The following is a 20,813-nucleotide window of genomic DNA, read 5'->3' as shown; positions in this document are numbered from 1 at the left end:
CTTCAGAGGATTTACCTTTGTTGTATCATTTGTTTTATGCATAGTTGATGTCTCAAAATCAGCCACGGGAGTATTTCCACCAACGATGTTGGTGTGCACCACAGATCACCGCTTGGGTACAAATCCACCCCAGGAGCCCTCGTTCTGGGTCTGCAGCCGGTCTCTATTTCTGCAACCCCTGCTACTCCCAAACTGGGAAGCTCTGGGCTCTCAACAGCTCCAAAAGCTAGTGGCGGGTGCCTCCTGGTGGCTTCTTCGAGCACCTGTCATCCCCAACGCCCACTTCAGTCCGATGGCCTTAGGGAAAGCCACCAAGGGGCTCTGGGGCAGCAATGTCCTCCAGTGGAGCGGGAAACGTGGGGACCTGCTCCCTGCCCAGAAGTACGGGGTGACCCTGCTCAGATGTCCCCCTAGTCCTTCGGCCTTGGTCCCCCGCTCCATGATGTCGAGTCCCCCATCACTTTCTCATCACTTCCAAAGGGCAAGTAAACCCATGTTTCTCCTGATGCATAATCCCGCCTTTTCCAGGGTCAGCTGCCCCGGCCCAGGGTAGACACCCCTCTCCCACCAAAGTGCCCTGAACGCCTTCCTTGCGTGTCACACTGGAGAGTTGGGGGCAGGAGCCGACATCCCTCCACTTCTGACTCGGCCCCCAGGGCCTGCCACGTTCCCTCCTGCCGGGCCAGTCTCCCATCCCATCTCCAGCTGCAGCCGATACCTACCGGGACTCAAGCCTGTCTTTGAACTCTCTCTGCAGGCCACACCCTGAAGCAAAGGGATCTGTGGCTCCCAAGGAGGCTGCTGGAGGTATTTTTCTAGAAGAGAAACAGTCCACCAAGATGAGCTGTATTCCCCTCCCAGAAGGTAGAACAGAGTGCTTGTCACAGCAGCTCCTTTTTTTGATCCCAGAGTGATGGAAAAGCATCAGGAGGCGGAAGATCCCAGGTCTGAATCTGGGCTCCCGCCACTCTGGAAGCTTTGGCACACTGGTCCTACCCTTGGGGTCAGCGTGGATCCAAAGGCGGTGGCGCAGGCACCGGCAAGCCTAGCTTGAGTAGGGCAGCCAGTGGTCCTGATTTGCTGGGGCTGCAGAGTTTCCCCAATATGGGACCCCTAGGGCTAAAATCACAATGTCGCACACTACCGGGGTGCTCGCTTAAATGCTTAAATTGGGGGTCAGCAAACACAGAGCCTGCCGCCTGCTTGTAAATAGAGTTTGATTTAGAACCCAGCCCACCCCATTCATTGGTGACACACCGTCCAGCACCACATTCGATCTACGAGGACGGAAGATGGGGTTGAGAAGTTGCAGCTGAGACCACGTGGTCTCCAAAATGTAAAATTTTTTTGGTCTGGCCGTTTAAGAAAAGGTTTGCTGGCCCCAGACTTTGTACAGAAACCTTATAGGCTGCAGCTGTGCTCAGCCCTGTGAGGGGTGAGTGTTCAATGGGAGACAGGCCCCCTATAGAAGCCAGAGGTCATGGTGGGTTTCCAGGGAGGATGGCCTTGACGTTTGTCTGAGATTTGAGGGGGTGGGGGACAAATTCTGTAGGCCAGAACTAGGTCACGGGGTGAGTTGAATAAAATAGATTCAGGGAACAGCCTCCGTGTCCCCATGACAGCCTAAAACCTTCCCCAGCTGCCCTAGGATGTACCAATATGTCCCAGTGTCTAAGAGACAATGCTGAAGGCAACTTTAGGCCTGGACAGGGGGCTTCCTGGAGGGGCTGGGTTGAACAGCAAAGGAACAATCCCCACCAGAAGGAGGCACCCTGACACCCTGAGACATTCAGGCATCATTTGTTCATCAAATATTTATTAAAGGCCTGCGCTGTACCAGGCTCTGGGCTGGGGAGTAGGCCACGTCAGTGAATAAGACAGAGCCCTCCCTAAAACGTGGGCACAGGGGCAGACGAGAGAGGGCAGGAAAGGGGTTATTCTGTCCCCAGAAGGAAGCTCATTGGTCCACACAGCCTCAAAGAAGCCTCTCCAAGTACACCCCAGACCTCGGGCCAGGATCTCACCCTGGGCTCCCTGGGGAGACGCCCAAGAAAAGCCAAGCTGCCCTCAAGTGCAGGGGTGATTGCGAAAGGCCTGCGGAACCTGGCACCCCTCTCCCAAATGCCCATTCTCGTACAGTGACCAGCGCAGCCAGAAGACTCTGGGTCTTCCCTGGGTGCTAGGGAAGGAGACCTCAGTGGCTGGAGGCATTAGAGGGAGCCCAGACAGGTGGGAGGTAGGGAGGTGGGGGGACCTCCCCAGCCTCCACTGGAGGCAGGAGGGAGACCAAGGCAGCTCGCTCACCAGTCCTGCTTTGGCTACAGGAGTTCAGCCCCTTTGGGGCCTGTGGGGCAACCCTGTCCTAAAGATCCCCATCCCTGGGGCCCCCAAGGAAACCAAGACCATGGAACAGAGCCTGGGTGCTCGGTGGTGGCCCGGTGGGCCCTGGAGGGAGTGATGAGGCCAGGGTCCTGCTCAGGTGGACGAGCGGAGGAGTTAAGGGAGGAAGCTCTGCAAGGTGAGGTCGTCCCCATCTCGGCCCTCCCCAGGCTCCGCCTTTAGGCCCTGGCTCTTGGCATGGGGCAGGCCCCCATTGGCCGTGGCAGGGGGCAGCTCGCCCCCCTCAGGCAGCAGGGATGAAATGCAGACCATCTCGGTGGGGGAATAATTGCGCACGGGGTACGTGTGATTCTTGCGGGAGAGGCGGACGGCCAGCACTACGGTGCACACGAGAAAGGTTGTGGCTACCAGGGCCAAGATGAGGATGGCCAGTAGGCACTGCTTCACAGGGATGCGGTCTGGGGCCCCCGTGGGGATGGGGGCCACGGAGCTCTGTGGGGAGAGACGCTGCCTGTTTTTCCATTGTTCAGTGAGAACAGCGGACAAATTGCCCGCTGCCACAGTGGTGCTGTTTTGAGGATCAGAGGTCACAAGAGGGACGGTGGTTAGGTGCCCTATGGTGGTGGCTGGATCTGTGGACTGGGGCTCTGTGGCAGTTGGCTCCGTGGACAGGGCGTCTGTGGCTTCTGGCCCTGTGGACAGCATCTCCATGACAGTAGACTTCATGGACGGGGCCTCTGTGGCAGTAGGATCCGTGGACAGGGCATCTGTGGCTTCTGGCCCCGTGGACAGCATCTCCATGACAGTAGACTTCATGGACGGGGCCTCTGTGTCCGCAGGTTGCGTGGTCAGTGCCTCTGTGGCTGCTGGCTCTGTGGACAGGGCCTCAGTAGTGGCCCACTCTGTAGACAGAACCCCCTCTGTGGATGGAGCCTCTGTGATGAGAGGTAATGTAGTGGCCGGTTCTTTGGTCAGTGGGTTCAGTGTGACAGGAATGCCTTGTGTGGTCAGTTCCATGCTCATATTCCCCAGGGTCACCCCTCCTGCATCCAGGCTAGCCGACTTCCCTGTGGCCACCTCCAGAGTGTCTGGCTCAGGATTTCCATGCCCCAATGTTGCCAACTCCGCCAGAAGTTTTGGGGTCAGGGCCAAAGACGCAGGGTTATCTGTAAGCATTTCTGGAGGGCCTGTGCCTTCTGTAACATAGTCATACGAGTCCTCTTCCTGGTCCTCATCCACCTGTCTCCGGCCCCGGGCAAGCAGGGCATCTGGGGCCTCCTGAGTTCCATTCTTCCCTATCCCCCACAGCTGGAGGCTGCTGTCAGGGCCCAGCAAAATCAGAAGAAGGAGGACTTGCAGAGACATGGCACCTGGGGGGAGACATGGACAGAGGGACATCAGGACAGCCTCACCCCTGGGCTTGCCAAGCCCCCTCTACTGCATTGGTGGACAGCCAGAGCCAGGAATATGTCTGATGGGGCAGGCACCTAGCGTCAAGCATCTACAGGACCCAGCGCATGCCTGGTACACAGGGCCTCCCCCACAAAGAGCAACTATCATTGTTTAGCAACATCCATAGGCCCCTCCGGAGGGCCCCGCCACTCTCCTCTATGGTGCCTAGAAATTTTACCTCCCTATCCTTGGTGATTCAAACTGCAAAACTGTAGGCAAGACTCCACTGAGCTATAGAAAACAACTCTCAGAGCTTCTCATTAAACAGTTATGTCACCCCTTGTGATTTCTAGTCTTGCACACATTCATCATCTATCACGAGCCCAGTAGTGCCTGCTTACAATTCATGGATAGAGCCATGTACATATATTGTCCACGGATGGGGTCCACAAGCCAGCGAGTCTGGAGACCATGGGTCAACAGGATCAAGCTGCTTGTTTGGGCCTTTGGGGCCTTTTGGAGTCTGCTCCTGACCCGTGTCTCCACATCCCTCTCTCCTACTTTCCTTTGAATTGTCTCCCGCCCTGCACAGGGCTGGCCTGTCCCTCAGATTCTCGTTTTTTCCCATCCTCTCTCAGTGTCTCTGCTTGGCTTTGTCCTCATTTCCACAACTGGGATGACGGTACCTACCTCATAGTTTATTGTGAGGTCAAAACAGGCAGTGCCTACGAACGAAGTCCTTAGTCCTTCGTTCCCATTGCAAGCTCCAGCAAAGGGCAGCTACTTGGGCTCCATCAGTAAGCCTCTCCTGTAAGTCTGTAAGGGCCCAGAGCCTTCAACTGAACCATTTGGGGCCAGGAGAAAACTCCCATCTCTTCAGAACGGTCCTGCCCTCCAGGAGCTGACAGTCCCCTCACTTGCCTGGGGGCCCATTCTCCTGGAACGCTTCTGCCCCCTGACCAGCCCAGAAAGAAGAGTGCCTCTCCTTTCAACCCTCCCCTTGGTCTTTCTTCCTGGCATTGTGAACACCCGTGCTCTCCTCATGGTCCCCCTGCACTAGCGGGTTGTTTACGGGATTCAGAATCGTGCACTTGAAGAACCTGTGGGGAGTGACATCTGTGCTCTGGGCCAGGATTGAGGTATTCCTGGTTTTCTTGGACCTTATACCCTCAGCAGGGCACAATCCCAAGCACTGTGTCTGGAGCAGAGCCTGGGTCATTTCCAATATTTCCCTTGTACCTCACATAATTTAGAGCAAACCAGTTGTTCTTCCTCCTTTGAGTGACTGTAGCTAGTACTCAAGCAGTAGGGGCTTCCAGGCTCAACTTGATCTCCTTCACCTGTTAGTTGACGTTAGTTTCTAAAATGTCACTCTGGGGGCATCTGGGTGGTTCAGTGGGTTAAAGCCTCTGCCTTCAGCTCAGGTCATGATCTCAGGGTCCTGGGATCGAGCCCCATATTGGGCTCTCTGCTCGGCGGGGAGCCTGCTCTCCCACCCCCGCCTGCCTCTCTGCCTACTTGTGATCTCTGTCTGTAAATAAATAAATAAAATCTTTAAAAAATAATAAAAATAAAATGTCACTCTGATCATGTCTTAAAATAATTCCTTAAACGAAACTTTAGGATACCGGCACCAGACACATCAGGCCTTCACAACTGTTTTCATTTTATTGAGGAGGGATAAGGCTCAGACAGGTAAAGCAGCTTGCCCAAAGGCACACAGCTGGCAAGTGGCAGAGATCTGACTGGAGCCCAGGGAAGATTAAGGAAGCTCTGTGGAGAAACCTGACCTAGCTGAATGGCTTGGAAGAGACCTTAGCTGGCTGGTTTTGGTTTCTGTGGCTGGGATTGGGGATCTTAGCTGGCTGGTTTTGGTTTCTGTGGCTGGGATTGGGGACCCAGTTGAGAGAAGGAAGGCAGGGTAAGAATAAGAAGGACCTTGGGGAAGCTGGGTGGCTCGGTCGGTTAGGCATCTGACTCTTGATTTTGGCTCAGGTCATGATCTCAGGGTCGTGGGATCAAGCTCCCGGTCAGCTTAGCACTCCACACAGAGTCTACTTGAGATTCTCTCTCCCCTTCTTTCCCTGCCCCTCCCACCTCAATAAATAAATAAATCTTGAAGAAGAAGAAGAAGGAAAAGAGGAAGAAGAAGGACCTTGAGGGCCATCTCATCCAGAAAGTTCTGTCCCATATGAACTAGGTGCTATGCAGGGCACAGGACTGAGACACAGACCATGTGGTCAGACAAAAACATGTTCAGATCCCAGCACTGTTCCTTCTAAGCTGTATGATCTTGAATTTCTGAGCCTCGGTTTTCTCATCTGTAAAATGGGGATACCGATCTGCATCTATCTCATTGAGCTATTAAAGGAATGATGGACTCAGATGATGGACTCCAAAGCTCCAGGCTTGCAGTAGGGGCTTAATAAATGTATCCCTCCCCCCCACACATGCGCATGTGCATTTTTTTGCCTCCCAACCCGCCTTTAGGAGGCAGAGTGTCTTTGCACAGGGGTGGAGTTCCTGCTTGGGGGTAATCTCTGCCTTACTTTGCTTTTGGGGAAGGCAGGGTGAACTTTAGGATCTGTATTTCAAAATTACCAAGACTTGTACCCACCACCCCCACCCACTTGGCAGTTCTTGGTTCCTGGAAGGCAGAGCCCTCAGCCACTTCCTGGAAGCAGAGAGGGTGGGGACAAAAACAAAAGGCCCCACCCCCGGTTCCTGGGTGGAGGATGCACCTTGATGAGTCAGGACCCAACTTTCTGTAGTCTAGAGACGGGGAGGAAGGCGTGGAAGGGGCGGCTGCCCTCTCCCTGTGCCCATCCCCACCGTGCCCAGCATGCACAGGCAGCTTGGAGGGGAGACCACTCAGCAGCAGGGTAACCCTAGCAGGTTGCCTCAGTTTCCCTAACTGTAAAATAAGCAATCTGGCTTGAAAGAATACGTCTGGATGGCTCAGTCGGTTAAGCCTCTGCCTTTGGCTCAGGTCATGATCCCAGGGAGCCTGCTTCTCTCTCTGCCTCTGCCTGCCACTCTGCCTGCTTATGAGCACACTCACTCTCTCTCTCTCTCTCTCTCTCTCTCTCTGACAAAGAAAGAAAGAAAGAAAGAAAATCCGAGAATCAGATAGCATGCTGCAGGGAAGGTCTCTGATATCTGGCATCCAGTAGGGGTGTTTTACTGGGGAACCCTCTTCGGGGCTGCGGACAGAGATGCAGAGGAAAGAGAAAGCTCAGGGTCAGGGAAGGTGTGGCTGCGGTGGCCTCTCTACCTCCCCCAGGGGCAGTGAGAGATGCCATGGGGTCCTGCAGGAGAGCAGAGAGCGCCGTGTGTGTGGAGATAAGACAGGGCACACCAGGAAAGCCCCATCTCCCAGCCCAGGTCTATTTGGGGGCGACAACCTCGTCCAGGGTGTTCCCACTGTTAGCGCTCAAAACCTCTCATCCCCTTACCCCTGGCCTCAGTCCCTCAGCCTCAGGCTGGTCACCTCAGCCTGGTGCCTGCCACTCCACGGGCTTCAAGGGAGAGGGATGACAGGGACTATGAACACCACAGCCATGAGCCAGGCTGCAGCTGGGCAGGCATCCGCTCATTCTACAGGAAGAAAATCCAGCTCCCGGGGTTTCTGGGGCTCTGAGGGGGCTGTGCAGGTGGCAAGGAGAGGGGCGGAGTGTGAGCACTGTGTCTGGCAAGTAAGATCCTGACTTTAATATTTGCTAAGATCAATGTATTGTTATACAATGAGAACGGCGTATCAGAAGGCTGGACCATTCCACACCTGCACTGGGTGCTACGATTCCCATTACACAGATGAGGACAGCAAGGCTCAAAAGACTGAAGGCAATTCCTCAGAGTGGTGAAGCCCTCCCCTTACACCTTTCTCTTCCCAGAGGCAGGAAGGTGGTCACTCACCACAGGAGAGGGGCTCTGAGAGAGGGAAAGAGCTGCTACGTCCTGTCTTCCTGCTTGTCTAGCGGAGTAGGTCAGATATGCCCCATTTCCTGTCTTTTACCCTAAAACCAGGTTGCTTTGCTGGGGCCCCACCCAGGCTGCGGAGGGGCAGGCTGCTGGCAGGGGCAGCGGAGGGGTTGGGGGGCCCTGCCCTGCTCCAGACACAGCTGCAGGCGGCAACCCCAGCGCTGCTCGGGAAGGACACCATGGCAGTTCCAAGAAGCTTGGGACTTCACAGTCAGAATCTTGGATCCCGGGAATCCCTGCACTCAAGAGTTTGTAAGCTTGGGACTGGAAAGACAAAGCATCTCCGGGTGCGGATTGAACAGTAGGCCGAGAGAAGGGGAGGCTCCAGATCAGCAATTAGGTCAAACCGAGCCCCAGGTGTCCCCCACTCCTTCCACCCCACGCTGACCCCAGGGCAGTTCTCAGTCCTGGCAGCCAGGACAGGCCCTGGCCCAACTCGGCATCAGGTCCAGCGTCAAACCCGATCAAGGCTCAGCTCTGGCATGCACAAGCTGTGTGACCTTGAGCAACTGAACTCACCTCTCTGAGCCCCGGGGCCCACATCTGGAACTCAAGGACAATGATAGCACATACACTTTGCGGGGTGGCTGTGGGTCGAAGAGAGCTGGTTCAGGTTGAGTGTTTAGCACACAGGAAGTGCTCCATAATGGCAAGCTGTTGTCTCTGTCATTCTGCAGAGACACTGTGCCCCGTGTTCCTGCAGAACCCCACCCTGGAATAGCTTTGACATACCTCTGATCTTGTCTGACAGCGAGGGCGGCCTAGGGAGCCCTAGAAAACTGTCTCTACACCAAACCCCGGGCCAACCCCAGCTTGCAAATCACAGGAATCAAGTGTAAACCATGCTCCAGGGACTGATCTAAGAGCTATGCATGAATCACTGGCTCACCCAGGCCCTAGCACCTCCTCTACTAACTGCACGTGAAAGATGCGAGAGAGAAACTGAGACCCACTTGGCACCTAGCGTCAGGAACCCAGTAGGAGAGGGCTCAGCAACTTGCCCCTGGCTGTTCTCATTCCAGATCCAACTCACAGTCACCTCCTATCATCTGTTCTCCAGAGCTGAGCAAATGATGCCTCCTCCAAGAAGCCAACCTGGATTGCCTCAGGCACAATTGTTTATATCTTTAAAATGTTGTTTACTATCTAACACTCCATTCCCATTGACCCATAAACTTCAAGAGAATGGGAACCACAGATGTCCTGCTTCTCACGCCCCATGCTCAGGGCTTAGCAGACAGGCAGGTACTTAGATGGTATTGTGACATTTGCCCAGTGGGGCACAGGCACAGTGCTGCCCCACCCCCACCCCCACCAGACTGCAAGCTTTCAGAGGACAGGGTGTCCACCGGGTCCCCAGCACTGGCAGGCCTGGCCTCCTGGGGGCTCACCAAAGGCCCATTGCAGGAGGGGACTCAGGAATGGGGTAGAGGCAACCGACATGTGTGTTCTTGCACTGGGCTTGCTGTCCTGCCCTTCCTGACTTTTCTCATCATCGCCACTGACCCCATCAAGGAGCCCTTTCTGGCTGCTTTTTTACCTAATTACCACCCATCCCCCTAAACTGATACCGCAGATACGCCTGTTTACGGTTCCGTAGCCCTGTGCAGGAACACGGGGCACAGTGATGGCTAAGATTTGTTCTCCTGCATCCACCAAAGCAAAACAAAACAAAACAAAACCAACTTTTACCATCCGGACCCTGAATTCGGCAGCCTAGCATAGAGGAGGCAAGGTATTTTGCACAAATGAATTCAAAGAGACCCACACTTGGTTTTAGTTTACCAACTGAGGATTGTCTGGAGAACTGTGTATGGACAGGCAGATGGACCAGCACACAGACGCACCGACACACTCCAGCCATCCTATCTCCTTCTAGCCTGAGCCCCAGGTCCCACTGCCATCCTTTTGTTCAAGCTCAGCAAAGGAGACCAAGAGACCACGGCTGGGGTCACCCTGGGCTCCACGAGGGTTCTGCGGCTAGATGGGGGCGGGCAGTGAGTCCAAGGCCAGCCACCTCCCATCCAGGCCACAATGGGGCTGCTTCTCCCCTTTGAGCCTCAATTTTCTCATTGACAAAAGGGAGGCACAGCATTCCTGGATGACTGCCCGGCCCCTCAGAAGACCCTGCACCTGCCTGTCCGAGCTTCCCGGGAGATGCTCAGCCTGGCAGCCCAGTCCCTTCCGCCATCCGGGCTTCAATCTCTGCTGGCCGCTGGCCAAGCCTGGTGAGGGAAGCATCTACCATTTCGGGTGTGGCCCGGCAGCCCCAGAGGAAGCGGCTGAGGGGCCTGAGGCCAGGAGGTCACCTCTTGAGCTCCCTGCCCACCCAGAGACCAGGTCTCAGGAGGCTGGAAGTCCGAGATGGGAAAAGAAGAAAACAAGAGGGTCAAGAAGAGGAAGAGAAGTACAGCAACCGGAGCCCTGATCATTGTTTATGTATTCTAATTATGATTATTTTCTCTTTCGCTAGCAGTATTAGTTAGTATCCTAATTCTAGTATTTTCATGATTTGCTACAGACCAGTGTCATCTTCTCAACTTTATAAAAAACATGAAAAACATGACTTTGGAGATAATATTGTTATGGACCCATAGCCTAAGAGGCCTCAGGATACAGCCTGCACCTGCCCTCTCCCTTTCGGGAATCACCCAGATCTACACCTACCTCTGCTCTGAGCCAATCCCCTCACCTCCCCGTGCCTCCCATGAAAGCAGGGCTCGTATGATTTTTAGGGACATCTTCCTGATTTCTGCGATTTTTTTCAAATTTAGAACCCCTCCCCCTCCCTCAAGCCAGCTGGTGCTGGCAAGTCTGCTGGGAGGGTAGGACGGAAGTGGAGGGAGGGAGCGGGATCCAGAAGACTGAGTGGAATAAGGCCATGACCTTGATCCTGAGCCCCTGGGCTCAGGTTCAGAGCTCAGGCCCTGCCCCAGGCTGGTCCCAGGCCACCGCCCTCCCCGACTGCTCCCCGCGGGTGGGTGAGCAGGCACTTACCTTGCTCAGCAGAGCATGGGACGGCTGCCTCGAGGGCCCAGGAGAAGCGGCTTCTCTGCCGTAGCAACCCGGGACGGAGCCCACACAGCCAGAGTACTGCTGTGGCACCCCGGCTGTGGTCCCGGACCCCGCCAACCCTCAACGGTCTGTGTGAAAGAAGGAAGCGAGAATGTGGTTACTCAGACTGGGCCACGTGACGGCCCACACCCCCTTGTTTGTGACAGCTTTGGTGGCGGTATGGATTGAGACCGGGTGGGTAGTAGGAGAGCGGGACCTGCAGAGCCCTCTCGGGTTCCGGTGACCGCGCACATGCTGAAAACCACACGGAAGCTTTCCTGGGAAGGGCTGCTTGAGAGGCACAACCCCACTGTGATGGGAAGAGGGGTGAGGAGGGCCCCACCCTGGACGGAAGGGAGTGACCGGATGCAAATGAGGATGGTTCTAGATTCTTGTCCAAGGCGGGAATCCGGGTGGGAGAAGCCATGGGACACAGACTTCCCCGAGGTTTGCAGATCGAGGTAGCCGTTCTTTCAGGGTCCACCTCCAGGGGCACAGGTGGTCTTTTTAGCCATAAGCAGTACCTGCTCTGAGGAGCTACATGACAAATTCCACTGGGGTAAGACCTGCTTATTTTATCTCCCCAGCCTGACTCGTTCATCAGGCTGGGTGCTCTGAGGTCCAGAAGGCAAGCTCTTCCGGGCTCCGGTCCTCGTGGAGCTCTTCCATCTGGTGGGGAAGCCGGCAGGTGAACAAGGGAACAGAGTGTCACCCTGCGGTGAGCTAAGGAGGGGTCCCTACCCTACGCTGGGCGGAGGACGGGGTTGTCAGGAGAATCTTCCAAGAAGTGGCTCATGATCTCAGGGTCTTGGGATCGAGCCCCCCATTGGGCTTCCTCATTGGTAGGGGGTCTGCCTCTCCCACTCCCTCTGCCCCTCCACCCAACTTGGGCTTGCTCTCTCTCTCTCTCTCTCTCTCTCTCTCTTTCTCTCTCTCACAACTAAATAAATGAATAAAATCCTTAAAAAAAAAAAAAGAACCTCTATTCTGGAAGCTCCCCCAAACTTCCCCAGTCTGTATAGAGAGAGGAACACTGAGACCCCCAGGTACATCAGAGATGGGACAGTCCCTCTGCTGGGACTGCCTTGGGTCCCCACCCCTCAGCCCTCAACCCAGCTCATCCTGAATCAAATCCACAGTTCTGAAAAAAACGGAGAGGTCCTAAAGATACAGAAGACAAAGGAGGGGGACTTACCTTCCCAGTCTGCCTGCGACTGAAGGACCTCTGGGGATTCAAGGCTTTCAGGCTTAAAACTGGGCAAGTCTCTGGCAAAGCAAAATAAATGACTTGGTCACCTTAGAGTGGGGACCGGCCCCTTCCAGGCCACGGGGCCAAGGGAGCTGGCCATTCACTAAATTCTGAATGGGGTGGCATCTGAAGCTGTTACCCCACCTGCAGCGCTGGGGTGGGAGGACTAGTGTTGGGGGGTTCCGGAACAAGCGGAGGCAGAGTCCCACATCCCCCAGATGCATCCCTTCCTCCCCCTCCCAGAAGCAGCCACAAGCTTCTTCTCCGGAGGGTCGGGTACAACCTGGGGAAAAGGAAACTGTACCACAGACCCGCCCCTGGTCCTTTATGCCATCTGTGAGCTTTGAAAACCATCCTAGAGCAGGACCCTTCGGGGGACAACAATCAAGGCCAGGGGGCTGATAACGGGCTGCATGACCTTGGGCAAGTGTCCTCTCTCAAGCCTCGGCTTCCTCGCCTGCAAAGCCTCATAATACAAATGCCTAACATTTCCTTGGCCTCTGCCACACTCCAGATACTGCATCATATCAGCTCATAGAACGCTCAGAGCAGTCCTTTGGGGAAACTGAGGCTCGAAGTGAGGCTATGCCCTGCTCAAGGTCACGCAGAGTAGGGGGCAGAGCCGGGTCCAGGCAACAAGAGGAAAAAGCCCAGCCTCTCACCCACGATGGTCCTGGCTGAGTGGCCGCACGCAGCCTGTCTCCTCTGCAGGCCAGCAAGCCCCCAGCAAAAGGAAAGGGGATAACTCAGGGGCAGGTACGTGATTTCAAGGTAAGACCAGAGTGTTAAGCCTGTGTTTTCACGCTGGAGAGACCACCAAGGAGCCAAGCACCGATGCAATCACACGAGGGTTTTTTTGACAAGCTTAAGCTTGGGCCCAAGTATACCTGGCACAGCGGAATAGGGACTTGGACCCCGAATCAAATTACAGTCCGAGTTTTTAAAGGCAGAATAGGGATGGACTTGGCGGTGGGTGAGGACAAAGGGGATTAGGGATGATGTTAGTCTCTAAGGAATTTTGGAAGCAAGGTCTCCAGAACCTTGAGGGGCTAGCTATTGTTGGGAGAAAGATTTTTTATTCCCAATAATAAAAATCTTCTCATGAGACCGTTTAGATGTGTATCAGTGGGCCATATGCTTGGGAATGATTGTTGACACTATCTTGGAGGTTTAGAGATTAAGTTTCCTAAAGGAATTGTTAAAGTAGACTTACAGGATCCTGGTCGGACCTGTTGGGGTAGGGGGTCGGTCAGGGTAGGATTGTCCTTAGCAAAATCTCAAGGTGAGGGCAGTTGAGTCCCCAGGGGAGAGCCACTTGGTCTGTTTCAGGGGCTTGTCAGTAGGTAAGGAATTTTAATGATTTTCTTCTGCCTCTTTTTCCCACATCAGCTAAACTTGAGGTGGGATGGCCTTAATTTTCTCGGCCTCCACACAGAGCAGCTGAATGGGCTTGCCGAGGAGCGACGACCACTATGGCAGGGGCCATCCGCGCGAAGACCAGAACAACCACCTCTCGTGAAACCTAAACCCTGTGAGATTCAAGCATTCAAAGTGAGCAGGTTTCTATGTCTGCAGGCGGAGCCCAGGAAGGGGCTCCTCAAATGCCTTCAGAGAGCAAAGCGATGATACTTGACTTGAGAGGAACACTCGAAAAAAGAGACCGGTTCCATCCTGATGGAAACCCGCCCCTCGGAGCGCGATCCGGGCGTGAAAGTCGCACGTACGCTGGGTGTGCACAGAGCACTCACGGGCAAAAGTAAAGATGTGTAAACAGGGTACTTTCAGGTGCGGGCGGGTGCTCAGAGGAGGCACCGAAGGAAAGGCTCCGGGCTCTCATCTCTGGGTGGCCCAAGGATGGGCAGCCCCTTCTCTTTTCCCATACGTCTTCCTGCCCCATATTTTTAGATTAAAAAAGTGTCTGTAACGACGTCTATGTCGGCTTTATGACCGGGAAACAGAGATGTTAAGCAGCACGAGGACCTGAGAGATGTCCTAGATTTCAGGGTGACTTGACATTTACCCTCTGTCTTTACCCGCCCAGGGGGCTTGGAGGACAGCCCCTCCCACAGCCCAGCCCAGTGTTTCTTGGGGTTTCCCACAGCCCTTTGGCCACAGCAATGAGACCAGTCCCATCACTTCCTCTAATGCTCAGCCCGAATCTGGAGGATTCTCTTGGGTCGGGGGGCGGTTAGGAACCTACTCAGATATCATAGAAAGCCCCGGAGGGCAACTCCTTCCCTAGAATAGGATCAAGGAGCTTTTTCTGTAAACGACCAGAGAGACGGCATCTTTTCAGCGTTGTGGATCTGTCCCAAATATTCAACTCCGGGATGGAAACAGCCATAGTCTATATGTAATAAATGGGTGTGGCTGTGAGCCAATAATATTTTCTTTAAAAAAGTAGGTGGAGGGCCAGATTTGTCCTACAAGCTGCGGTTTCCTGGCCTCTGACCTAGAAAAATGAGACACTGGCTATGGGGAGAACCATTTGGACTAAGGAATGAATGGGTCCCCACAAATGGGCAGAATGAAACACGAGTCCCCTTAAGACAATGCCATGGGCTTTCTCAGGGTAGGGCACATTTAGTGTGCTCTAAGTGCCAGGCACTCGGATGAGCTGCGCACAAGACACATACTGTTCTTGCCCTCTGGGGCCCTACAGATGAGTGTCCAGGTCAAAAGCCATCATCCAGGGCCACCGAATTAGCCAGGTGGAAAAACGGGGGTTGGAGAGTGAGGAGAATTGAACCCTTGCCTCCAGGCTGTTGTGTAGCTTTAGGGAATTCACTTGGCTTCTCTGAGATTGTCTCATCTCATTCCTGCTTAATGCAAAACAGCGCAAGGAATAATCAGAGTCTAAGGGGAGACTGGGTTGCAGATGTAGGCAGAGCCCAATCGCTTCACCTCTGACTCCCTGAGTCCATCTATCTTAAAACTTAAGAGCAAATCCCACTATGGGTCTCAGGCCCCTTAGCCCTCAATGAATAATCCTTGCTTCAAGTGTAGGAGCTCTCTCCCTATGCAGGATTCAATGACTACCCATTGTTTTTATTTTATTTTTCAAAGATTTTATTTATTTATTTGAGAGAGAGAGAATGAGCAGCGGGGAAGAGCAAAGAGGAGGAGAGAGAGGGGGAGAGAGAAAGAGAGAGAAGCAGACTCCCTGTTGAGTAAGAAACCTAACTCAGGGCCTTATCCCAGGATGTAGAGATCACGGCCCGGAACTGAAGGCAGACGCTCAAAGGACTGAGCCACCCAGGCACTCCTCCCCATGGCTTTTTTTTTTTTTTTTTAAATTTAAGATTTTATTTATTTATTTATTTGATAGACAGAGATCACAAGTAGGCAGAGGCAGGCAGGGGTGGGGGGTGGGAAGCAGGCTCCCTGCTGAGCAGAGAGCCCGATGTGGGGCTTGATCCCAAGACCCTGGGATCATGACCTGAGCTAAAGGCAGAGGCTTTAACCCACTGAGCCACCCAGGTGCTCCTACCCATGGCTTATAGAATAAAGACTCAAATGCCCAACACGGCAGCCGATGCTTTAACCCTTCTTCCTCTCCAGCCTCATGTTGCTCACATGCGCCCTTGTTCTCTGCTCCAGTCCCTTCTTTTTGCTCCTCTTATGTTTCCTCCTGACACAGGACCTTTGCATATACAGTTCCTTCTGCCTGGAGCATTCCTTACTGCTCATCACCTGAGTAACTCCTACTCACAATTTAGACCCAGTTCACCTGCCATCTCCATGGGAAGAGCCTTTCCTAGCCCGTAACCCCACTCTGAGATCTCAGAACACTGCCTCCCTCTCTGACATGCATGTCATTCCTTGATACCTATCTCTCTTCCTGGAAGCTCCAGAAGAAACCCACTGCCCACCATTGCATCTCGTGGGCCAAGCACAGCTCCTGACATACAAGAAAAACAATGGCTAACATTTTTCAGGAGCTTCTTCATGCCAAGCACTGTCCTAGGATCGAATTAAACAATTAAACAATTTAAACAAATTGGTAATTTAATTTGTCGCAATTGTCTCATGAAGTATTAATAGTATCCATATTTTTGGATGGAAAAAACCAAGGCCCAGAGAGGTTAAGTAACTCGCCTGAGGTCACACAGCTAGTAAGTGGGAGAGCCAGGGTTTAAGCTCTCTGATTACAGAGCCTAAATTCAATCACAGTGGACGTTCATTGAATAAATATACAAATTCTCCTGCTTCTCCTGGCACACCCTGCCCATTACGATTGGTCCACGGGAATGCCGTGGTCCCCATGTGAACTGCTGGTGTGTGGACCCAGAACTGCAGTCAGCAAAGTGTGTGAGTGTTATCGTCCTCTCTATACAAAACCCAGTGATGGGGCTAGCCTGGGACCCGAGGGCCACTCACAGGCCTTTTGGCAAACATGTGCTCCCAAGGGGTTCACTGACCCATTACTGCTGGAGCAGCCCTCTCTTAAAGCTCACAGGGCCCCCCACTTGGACAACCAAAGATCTGATATCTGAGCAATCTCCCACCTCCTTATATTTGGACCTTCCTAAATGGTCTTCCACACACTAAATGCAGTCTTGCTTACATGAGCTGATGGGTGAGAATGCTTGCCGCTGTCACATGGTGGAGTTCACTCTGGGTGGCGGCCTGTCTGGTTGCATTTCGCTCCACTTTTGCTTCTGGGTGGGCAGCGGAGGAGGGGAACTGTTCACTCCAGTGACAAGTACGATCGCCATATAGAGACAAGAAAGCCAGCAAAGCTTAACTTTGACCTGATATTTACCAGGCGTAAGCTGGTCAACCATGCATTCGGCTATTGAGGAAAATGAGGGGAAAAAAAAAATTAAATACTTGTGAAATCCTGAAATTTTGTGAATGGGCAAGACTGCACCTGATGAGATCTGAACATCTGTTTGTAATTTTGCTGGGAACTCACCATGGCCCCTCTCCGCCCCCCCGTCAAGACATCCATTTCCCGGAAAATGGGGGAAACTGTGGGGAAAATGGGGTCACATCTCCTAGAATCATGCCTGCCTTCTACAGTAGCCATTCTGCCTCCTAGGAAGCTGAGGCTTAGGGAAGGGCCCAGGTTGTATTTGAGCCCGGGTTGGCCAGACCAGACCACAAAACCTACAGCTTCCTACCAAACAGGCATCCAGCTAGAAAAGTCTCCACCATGAGGATCCTCTGTTCAAAGGAAAGCAAAGATCTCATAGAGAACCGAGCTATTTTAATGAAGGGAGGTGGTGGGGGAGGGGTCATACCCAAGGGCCTGCCCTCCCCCCCTTCCCAACACACACATCCTCTTTGATTGAAAGGAGGGCTCACAGGCTGTGATTTGCCGATTTGAACTATCTAAAGAGGAAATGGCCACTTTGGGGCCCATCGCAGCTGGGACTCAATTCCTCTTCTCAAATGAGAACAGAACCTTGGGGAGCCCTGGATTCTGGCTGTCGCTCTGGGCAGCCCTAGGAGCAGTTTCTGGGATGAAGGCCTGCAGAGCGAGGCTGTCCCTCCAGAGTAAACGAGAATAGGGGCTCTCCAGGGCTCACTGTGTCAGCGCGGGTGCTGGAGAGTGGCCAGCGCAGGGGCTGGTCCCTGACCTGGAAGGCCAGAGGGTCATCAAATATAGAAATATGTTCCAGACTCTAGTTTTTCCGACAGTAATAGTTGAAGGAATCAATGCCCCTGATGGCCACCCCGAGCACTGGGCATGGTGGCACAGTGATGGAGAACTACGGGTCTCAGACCTCAAAGGGCTCTGACGAAGGAGAAATACCAGCACAAATATGGAGTCTCGGTTGCAAACTCAGCTCAAGCTGGCTTAAGTGGCAGTAGGATTCCTGAGATAGCTCACGGATCTTCTGCATGGATTCAGGGAACTAAAGCGACCCAGAAGCCTTTTCTCCATCACTGCACACCTGCTCTGCCTGCTTGCTTGCTCCCAATATCCCCACAACTCAGGCCTCTGTAAGGGGAAACTCAAGATTTGGCACCGCAGGAGGTGGCTCCAAAGGGGACATTAGCCCAGCCAGGGGAGGGTCACATTCTGGAAGCAATGTACTATCGTGCAGACCATCCGTTATGTGTCTCCATCCCCAAAATGTGTTTTCATTCATTCACTTAGCAAGTGTATATGTATTTTTTAAAGGCTTTTGCTTTTGTTTTTGTTTTTGACAGAGAAAGAAAGAGAGAGAGCACAGGCAGGGGAGTGGCAGCCAGAGGGAGAGGGAGAAGAAGGATCTCCAAAGAGCAGGGAGCCTGACGTGGGGCTTGACCCCAGAACCCTGGGATCATGACCTGAGCCAAAGGCAGATGCTTAACCGACAGAGCTAACCAGGACCCCCTAGCAAATATTTTTCTTTTTTTTAAATTTAAATTCAAGTAGCCAACATATAGTACATCATTAGTTTCAGATGTAGGGCTCATTGATTCATCAGTTGCATAGAACATCCAGGACTCATCACATCACGTGCCCTCCTTAATGCGCCCATCACCAGGTTACCCCATTCCTCTACCCACCTCCCCTTCCTTCATCCTGTTTCCCAGAGTCAAGAGTCTTTCATGATTTGTGTCCCTCTCTCATTTCTTCCCATTGTTTTCCCTCTTCCCCTATGATCCTGTGCTAGTCCAAATATTCCATGTAAGTGAAACCATACAATAGCGTTTCTCTGATTGACTTACTTCACGCAGAATACCCTCCAGTTGCATCCACATCGATGTAAATGTAAATGGTAAGTATTCATCATGATGGCTGAGTAATAATCCATTGTACATATAAACCACAACCTTATCCATTCATCTGTTGAAGGACATCTCAGCTCCTTCCAGTTTGGCTATCGTGGACATTGCTGTGATGAACACTGGGGTGCAGGTGCCCCTTCTGATCACTACATCTCTATCTCTGGGGTAAATACCTAGGAGTGCAATTGGATACGGTAGCTCTATTTTTAACTTCGTGGGGAAACTCCATACTGTTTTCCAGAGTGGCTACACCGGCTTGCATTCCCACCAACAGTGTAAGTGTGCTCCCGTTTCTCTGAATCCTTGTTAACATTCGTTGTTCCCTGTCTTGTTAATTTTAGCTGTTCTGACTGGTGTGTTGTGGTATCTCATTGTGGTTTCGATTTGTATTTCCCTGATGCCAAGTAATGTGAAGCATTTTTTTCATGTGACTGTTGGCCATTTGTATGTCTTCTTTGGAGAGATGTCTGCTCATGTCTTCTGACCATTTCTTGACTGGATTGTTTTTGGGGTGTTCAGTTTTTTAAGTTCTTTATAGGTCATGGACCCCAGCTCTTTATCTGTTATGTCATTTGCAAATATCTTCCCTCATTCCCTAGGTTGCCTTTCGGTTTTGTTAACTGTTTGCTGTGCAGAAGCTTTATATCTTGATGAAGTCCTAATGTTCATTTTTGCTTTTTTTCCCTTGCCTTTAGCAATGTGTATTGCAAGAAGTTTCACTCTAGCAAATATTTTTAAAAGCAATCTGCCAGATTCTGGTGATAAAAGTGCATGAAATGAGTTCCTGTCTTTGTGGAGTCTACAATCAGTTCGGGGAGACAGTCAAAATCTCAACTGAATTTGATCGATCTGGTGGAAATAAGGTGTTATGGGGAAGACGGGAGGAGCGGAGAGCGAAGTGGTGCGCCTCGAAGATGCTGGGATAGAGGAAGATTGGGTGGTCTGGAGAGAGCCGTGCATGGGAGTATCAAAGGTAAGAGGCCTCCTGAAAACAAGGGGACATCAGGAAAGGAGGTCAGGGAGGCAGCTGGGCCAGTCATATGTGAGGTCAGCTTTTATTCTGAGTGGGAGGAGGAACCATAGGGGGTTTTGACTCCAAATATGGGGGTCAGCAATCTTTTTCTTAATGGGTCAAATTGTAAATATTTTAGGGTTTGTGGTCATACATAGAGTCTCTGTTGCAACTCACCTCTGAAGGTGTAAAAGGAAAGCAGCCATCGATGTTGCTTGAACAAACAGGAATGGCTTTGTTCCAATACTTTCTTCGTGCTCACTAAAACTTGAATTTCACGTATTTTTACTTGTCACTATTTTTTAAAGTTCCCCGCCCCCAACCATTTAAGTACATAAAAAACCATCCTTAACTTGTGGGCTCCACAGAAACTTCCAGCAGGGCAGCTTTGGCCTGTGGGCCTCAGTTTGCCACATCTGCCTTAACACCTTAAATGGTCACTCTGGTCTTTGTGTTGAGAAGAGATTAAAGCAGGGAGCAGGGAGCAGGGAGCTTGGTTCGGAAGATGTGATAGCACATTTTATGGTGATAGTACATTTTATGTCAATTTTATTGGGCCCTAGGGTATCTAGAGCATTTGGGCAAATATCCTGGGCTCGTCTGTGAGGGTGTTTCCAGATACTAACATTTGAATCCCTAGACTGAGGAAAGCAAATTGCCCTTCAGTGTGGGTGGGCCCCACCCAATCAGGTGAAGGCCAGAAAAGAACAAAAATGGGTAGTTAAGTGAACTCCTTGCCTGCATACACTTAAGTACTGGTTTTTTCCACTGCCTTTGGACTCAAATGGAAACATCGCGTCTCCTGGGTCACCATCTTGCTGACAGGAGACCTTGGGACTTATCAGTCTCCCTAACCAAGAGCCAGTTCCTTATCATGAATCTCTTTGTATGTACATATCCTATTGGTTCTGTCTCTCTGGCGAACTCTAGCACAGAAGCTAGTACACATTACAGATGACAGGGACAAGGACTAGTGGGTTGACAGCAGCAGTGTGAGAAGCATCTGGCGTATGTGCGTATCATGAAGCTCCAAGCCACACAAGTAGCTGACAGTCCATG

The 20,813-nt window shown here is 52.4% G+C and overlaps 1 protein-coding gene across 1 annotated transcript; it reads right to left on the bottom strand.

Moving 5' to 3' along the window:
- Window positions 1-1,799: 1,799 nt before the first annotated feature.
- Window positions 1,800-10,856, bottom strand: SELPLG (selectin P ligand). The gene is made up of 2 exons (XM_059140069.1): window positions 10,711-10,856; window positions 1,800-3,710 (listed from the first exon to the last, which is right to left on the bottom strand). Exon 2 carries the CDS (start codon window positions 3,703-3,705, stop codon window positions 2,497-2,499), a length of 1,209 nt encoding a protein of 402 aa, XP_058996052.1. The 5' UTR covers window positions 3,706-3,710; window positions 10,711-10,856; the 3' UTR covers window positions 1,800-2,496.
- Between the last annotated feature and the right edge of the window lie 9,957 nt (window positions 10,857-20,813).

Source organism: Mustela lutreola, chromosome 11 (assembly GCF_030435805.1).
Source record: "Mustela lutreola isolate mMusLut2 chromosome 11, mMusLut2.pri, whole genome shotgun sequence".
Lineage (NCBI taxonomy): Eukaryota > Metazoa > Chordata > Mammalia > Carnivora > Mustelidae > Mustela > Mustela lutreola.
This window is presented reverse-complemented; position numbering and strand designations above follow the sequence as displayed.